Here is a 6,544-nt window from a genome sequence, read left to right as displayed (position 1 = left end):
TAGTGTAACATCGCAATTGCTAAATAAATTTGAATATAATTAATTAAATTAAAATACAAGGAGTGTTGTGGATGCTTTTTAGATGACATTGGGGAACGTACCTCGCCATTAAGTAAATGAAGGTAACGGTCAAAGTCATGAGCCCTGTCTTCTGGACCAAGTCGTTGTTCTTGTAGCATATTATAAATATCATTCTTATAATTGTCTACGATTTCACTAAGAATAACTGGCTAAAAATTTCTTGTGCTGTAGATAGACATAACAGAAAGAAAAATCGAGATTCCTACTGTGAGCCTTCCTGCAGGTCCTTCGTAATCCAAGTACAACAATGTTTCTAATCTGGGTACTACCATGACTGCAGCAATCATTGCATCAATGGGATTGATAATTTCGATGGAAAATTCCTCGAAAGATGGTTCAAAAATTAATTCCAGTTCGTTTCTCATTTCACTTATCGTTTCTTCATCTTCGACCTCTTCAGCCTTTTGTTCTTCTTCTTGTTTTTCCTCCTCTTCCGTATATTCACTTTCAGCAATTGTTTCTTCGCCTGCTTCTTCTTCTTCCTCTGTTGGAACGACAAGGACTTTCCTCTTCAGGAAGATTTTAAAACCGTTATTGGAATACTACAGCAAACAACAATAATATAACACAGAAACCGCAGATACTACGGGGTAAATTTCTTACTTTTATATCTGTAATGTACTGATGGTAATCATAAAGCGATTTTAAGCAAAGTGTCTGTAGCTGATACGTCATCAACGAAGCAACACAGTCATAAAATTTTTTCAACTGCTTCAAATTTCTTGAATCGACCAGTTGTTTTCTCCTATGAGCGAGAATGAATATGTCAACGACTGTCTTAAAATAATCTTCTAGCAGGATTGTGTTAGCTGTTTCTAATTGTTTCTGAACCATTTTCTGAAATTTCTTTAGGTAAAAGGACCCAATGTTGTTTTTAATTTCTGTCATATTTATAAGACGCACTTTTCTGAAAATAGAATGTTTCAAGGGGATAACTCATTCAGCAGGGATAATTTATCATTAAAAATTTCATGAAATGAAAACTTTTTATAAGGAAATCAGATGGTAGGGTTAAATAAAGAGCTAATTGTTACTTATATCACCATTATCATAAGGTCTTCAGTCCTAAGACTGGTTGGGCACGCACCTCCACTATTTCCTACCCTGAGCTAATCTTCGCATTTCGCTAACACTAGAATAACCCACGTCCTTAACTATTTGCGAACAGTAATCTAATCTAGACCTACTCCTCCGAACTCCTGTTTCTGCTTTTATATGTCTCTGACTAGAACTTCATGTTTGAGAAGGTGTCCTACAAATCTATCCTGTCTATTTTTTATTGGCTTCCATAGAGATCTCTGTTCTCCTATTCTTTCTAAACATAAACCTTTTACAAACTTTTTCGAATTTCTAGATTTATCGTTCGCGAGCATAGAAGTGACCTCTGCTTTATAACCCTACTACTCCTTCCGTCCTGATTTATCTGACATTTTACTATACTATTTCTTCCCTTGCATACCAGTATTTTTGTTTTACTGTTATTTATTTTCATACAGTACTGTTTTGTCAATACCGCTTCCATTTTATTTAAAGCTATCTTTAATTCCTCCTTGCTAGATGCTAATACTGCTACATCATCTGCAAATCTAAGCATACTAATCTTTTGCCCCTGTATATTTATCCTTACAATTGTACTGTCTTTAATGATGTTGACTGCGTCTTCGATAAATAAATGAAAAAGTAGCGGTGATAGTGTGCATCCCTGTCTGACTCCCTTTCTAATATTTACTTCTCTACGTTACAGCCCCAGCTCTATAACTGCCTGCTGCTCTTTATATATAAACTAAGTATCACTTTTCTATCTTTGTAACTCATCCCTACATTTTTAAGTATGTTTAACTTGTTGATAATTGATAGAGGTGTATTAAAATACCTGTAGTGCGTATACCATCGATTTAGCACGTTTACAGTTGCAGGATTAACGATGAACAACCAGCGCAACATTTTTGATTTACTAAATTCGATGCTGCTATGCCACTTTGGACATTCTTCAGCAACTTCTCGTCTCTCTGGTGAATCATACATTGTTATAAGGGGCTGGTTGCTATTAGGATCTTTGAGAGCGAAATCAATAATTGCTCGCTTATTTGATAGCATGAAATCCTTCTGCAATTCTTCTACCGTTTCATTCAAGACCGTACTCCATTTTTTTAATTTTTGAGGAATCAAAAATAAAATCTACAAAACCATTACAGAGATGAACAAATTTAAGGAATTGCTTATCTATATTTGCGATAATACTCTAAAAAACCTTTGGAATCTTTGCTGATTTTTTAAATTCAATTAAATCATAATCAAAACTAAATATTATAATATTTAAATAGTAAATTCATATGTATATTTTAATTCAGAGAAAATTATTATTGCGACAGAATTAAACAAATAATATATGTATTTTAAATCTGTAGTAAGGCTTTTAGAAAGTAGTAAAACGATATTTTATATTGCAGGGGTGGATAAGTAGGTTAAGAAAGAGACACAAATATAATAAAAAGCCGAATGATGTTAAAAAGGAGAACGATTACATAGCAAACTAAATAAAAATGAAAAAAAATAGAGCAACCATAAACTGTTTGGCAAGTTAAATTATTATCGCCCTAGTTTCTTTTTTATTTCTGTACTTTTGCCAAGTAATTTTAAGTTTGTTTGGCGTACTATGTTTATTACTTTTACTAACTCCAATTAACTATTTTGAAAAATATCTAGATAAAGTAATACATTTTTGTCAATTCACATAATTTACAGTCATTACGTATGCTTGACTGTTATTTAAGCGTATTGTCTATAGCATATATGCATCTTTATAAGAAAATATTTAATAAACCTGTCTCAAAACTGCATCATCAAGGGGAGATACATGAATAGTATCGACACCGTAATTAATATAGTAACAATATCTAAGCAAATCTTTTTCATTTGTTATTGGAACATCATCTAAGTCAACGTCCATTTGATCGGCATCGCTTGTCATTAGTTCAACTATCCGTTTGTGAAATGTTTCCTTTTCCTTTCGCATTTGCGAATAGGAAGGCTTCTTTTGTACGCGGCGTTTCTTTTTCTTTTCCTTCTCTAATGGCGATTTGCTAAATTCCTCTGGTAATTTAAACAAATCTTCACTTCTTTGACCGTAATCATAAGGTGTTATGAGCCGTGGTACTTTTACTTTCGTGTCTCTGTTATCTATGAACGCTCGTTTCTCCAAAATGTTATTTATAAGTCTTTGTCTTTCTTTTTTGTGCTTTGATGATTGCGACATGTTTCTAAAATGACCGAAATTTAACGCGGAGCGTGCAATAATAATTGTAAATTAAAGTGCACCTTACCTGGATAATTATAATAATTACAGAAGTAAAATGTAATTTCTGAAAATATGGTACAATTAAAGCTTATGTCCTATAAGCATTAATTAACATTTTTATCAAGAAAATACAAGTATTTCTGACATTATCACTTTGTTTACCTCTACTATAGAAACGAATTGGAATTATGTCAATAACAGGAATTCATGGCAACCATAATGCGTATTGGGTTTTTATATAATACGCTTAAAAAATAATTAACAGTGATATTTCAGCTAATATTAATTTCCTTGACGAGAGTAGATTTAATTAACTACATTTGAAACAATGCAAATAAAGTAATGAGATTGTATTGATTTTATTCTTAAAAAGATTGAATTTTATATTATTCAGTCAGCATCATCATCCTTATGAAGTCTTTAGTTTCAAGACTATATGGACGCATGGACCGTATGCCTACTCGGAGAAAACTAAATTTTTACCACAACGCAAAGATTACAATTTTCGATTGTATATGACTATATTTGCCGTAGAAATAGTAAAATTTTCAAGTTTCTTAATTGTTGCAATTTAAGTTGTAATATCAACTAAAATAACTANCCAAATTGTAATTTTTATTATTTTCGCTTACGAAGCAACGGGCTAGTGGGATGAATTGTAAATATCGCTTTAATATTTAGGTAAATTTTTCTTTTTTAATTTATTTTTACTAGGGATATTTGTAAACTATAAACCTATAATTTATGTTTTGAACTTTTTACACTTTTTAACTTTTCATATTCTTCATATGTTGTTAAGAATCATTTGAGGATATGTTTCAATATCGGAAAACAATAAAACGTAACGTATTGATAATTTTTATTATGCAAGTACTTTGCAGAGTATTATTACAGTGCATGCTGGAACCTTTACAACACATTTTTATTGCGACAGTTGACAAAGCATAGCAACTCCACGTAAAATCCAATGTTCCGGGGGTTTTTCTGTGGGCATACGAATAGGGATAACAAAATTTGTCGAATGACCTGTGGTCGAAAGGACTCCTCTTCGTTCTGACGTTTTATACACCGGACAGTCGTATGTCTTTCGGATAACCAGCTCGGACCTTTCGATTGGTATAAATAAGAGCTAAAACAAATGTGCATATCAATTCTTTCATTTAAATGGATGGAATTGTACATAATGCTGTAAATGGTAAAATAAATTAATTGTTTACGAAAACAGGACCAAATGTTATGCAAAAGGATTTAGTAAATGACCTACAATTGGAACAGTGTCGTATAAAACTTTGGGGTAGGATTCTTCTAGTCTCATGGTATTCATACCCCATCTGGCTCCTTCTAAAAATAATCCATAAACGTAAACACCATCTACGGGTGGTTGCGTAAAGGTAGGAGCTTTCATAACCTGTGAAAATAAAAGATAAGGACGAAGGTCCTGCTTTATACTACATCCCTTAGGACAGATATATGTTTAATTATTATTGGTTTGCTGTAATTTTAAAAAGATTGAGTACCTCGTAGTCAAATGTCAATAAGTCTATTGCAATTGTATATTTCCTTGCAAAGTTTTGTTGCGCTCCAGTTAAAAAAGCTTGAGTGAAAAAGAATCCTGATAGCCAAAATGTAGGGGGTGGTCCTTCATCGAACCATTTCTATAAATCGAAAAGTTAATTCGAGGAAATAAGTATATAAAGACATGGGTACATAAACATATTTAATACTAATTAGTTGTAAATTACTTGTAAAAATGCCAGCCTTGCTAAAAAATCGTTTACATAACTCCCTAACGGTTTCATCGAAGGATATGAAGTTTTTGCCCACTTTCCTGGAATTTTTCCCCTCAGCATGCTCACCAAAACTTCCTCTAGGTCTACAGACATGACGATTAACCCTGATAAAAGAAAAATAAAAACCACTTGTTTATTTTATGTTTATTTATCCTTGCTGTCATTTTTAGGCGATTTACCAAAGAAGAAACAAATAAGTGATTATAAGTATATAACTCCCCAGTTATGAATGACAGGTTTTAAGTTATTATTTACGAAGGATATATAATATCGAAGATACATAATATAAGAGAAACAAATAAAGTAATGTGGAAGTAAAACTCACTAAATGCCAAAATTCCAGATACAAAGTTTTAGATATTTTTTGGGCATTATCCTCAGTTAAAATCTTTTTTGTTACCTAGTATTTTATTCTATCTCTGTAAGTATAAAAAGAAGTTGGTCCTGAGGGACTGACTGAGGAGCAATGCACAGCCAAAACCATTGGGTCAATTTAGATGAATGAAACATATTCTGACTATTGCAGGGGCGGATTTTGCGAAATTCGTATTGTAAAGGTTGCAAAACAGAACAAAATTAAAAATGAGGTCCTATAGAGATTATTTGAAAGACGTATGTCTGATTCTCATGATAATTACCTATAGTTTGCGAAATATAAGCGATATTAAATATTTATCACATTTTCATCATTTGTGTCTTAGTGGCTACGGAGTAAATAAATAAAATATACTTAATTAAAGCTATTTTCTATTATTTATTATTAAATATTTGACAAATTATTGTCATCATACCTTTAATAGCTTTCTTAATGTTTATCAGACTATCCCTGACGGTGCTAAGTAATCGATTGAATCTGTGCATTTCTTGCACAAGTACCGTGTTCATGCTTTGATGGTAGATCGTGGGATATTTTCTCATTGCCTCATCAATATCGAAGTTTTTGGGTAGTTTTGCCAATATGTCGGTAGATACATCATAAATAACGTCTTCCGGAGATTTAGCTGCACTTTCAGATGAAGTTGAATCCTAGTAGTTTAAAATATAAAATATGAATTTTAGAATGTCTTGTATCTTTGGGCAATATACTATCTCAGGATTGGTCCTGATTATTTCGGAAAAAGTTTTAGGCAATCACTTAGTGACTTCGAATATGATCTTGAGTTTAATCTTCAAGAACACTTATAATTCGAATCATATTTTTGGTCTCAACAATGCGAACGGTAGGAAATTTGATAATTGGAAATCTGTAGTTAATTTGCCCATGAATATATCGATTGAAAAACTAAGAGTAAATCGATTTCAAATGGTATCTCCTATTATAAAATCTCCTGTATTTTCTGTTGTTGCTAAAAAGTGTATTGCCACTAAAAAATTG

General features: G+C 32.1%; 2 protein-coding genes across 2 annotated transcripts in view; both read right to left on the bottom strand.

The window, feature by feature from the left end:
• LOC108739690 (dynein heavy chain 7, axonemal) overlaps positions 1 to 3,530 on the bottom strand; it is a 29,807-nt gene extending 26,277 nt beyond the window's left edge. Inside the window, exons 1-6 of the mRNA XM_025976100.1 lie at positions 3,405 to 3,530; positions 2,906 to 3,341; positions 1,955 to 2,259; positions 685 to 988; positions 288 to 623; positions 102 to 230 (exon numbers count right to left, since the gene is read on the bottom strand). Coding sequence (XP_025831885.1) covers positions 102 to 230; positions 288 to 623; positions 685 to 988; positions 1,955 to 2,259; positions 2,906 to 3,337 — 1,506 coding nt within the window. The 5' untranslated portion in view covers positions 3,338 to 3,341; positions 3,405 to 3,530. The remainder of the gene's footprint in view (positions 1 to 101; positions 231 to 287; positions 624 to 684; positions 989 to 1,954; positions 2,260 to 2,905; positions 3,342 to 3,404) is intronic.
• Positions 3,531 to 4,286: 756 nt separating this feature from the next.
• Positions 4,287 to 6,544, bottom strand: part of LOC108739688 (dynein heavy chain 7, axonemal-like) — a 40,234-nt gene continuing 37,976 nt past the window's right edge. The window contains exons 46-51 of the mRNA XM_025976093.1: positions 6,256 to 6,271; positions 5,961 to 6,195; positions 5,122 to 5,273; positions 4,897 to 5,034; positions 4,644 to 4,787; positions 4,287 to 4,508 (exon numbers count right to left, since the gene is read on the bottom strand). Coding sequence (XP_025831878.1) covers positions 4,302 to 4,508; positions 4,644 to 4,787; positions 4,897 to 5,034; positions 5,122 to 5,273; positions 5,961 to 6,195; positions 6,256 to 6,271 — 892 coding nt within the window. The 3' untranslated portion in view covers positions 4,287 to 4,301. The remainder of the gene's footprint in view (positions 4,509 to 4,643; positions 4,788 to 4,896; positions 5,035 to 5,121; positions 5,274 to 5,960; positions 6,196 to 6,255; positions 6,272 to 6,544) is intronic.

Source organism: Agrilus planipennis, unplaced genomic scaffold (genome assembly GCF_000699045.2).
Source record: "Agrilus planipennis isolate EAB-ADULT unplaced genomic scaffold, Apla_2.0 scaffold93, whole genome shotgun sequence".
Classification (NCBI taxonomy): Eukaryota; Metazoa; Arthropoda; class Insecta; order Coleoptera; family Buprestidae; genus Agrilus; species Agrilus planipennis.
Note: the sequence above shows the minus strand (reverse complement) of the source record. Positions and strands in the feature narration are given on the sequence as shown.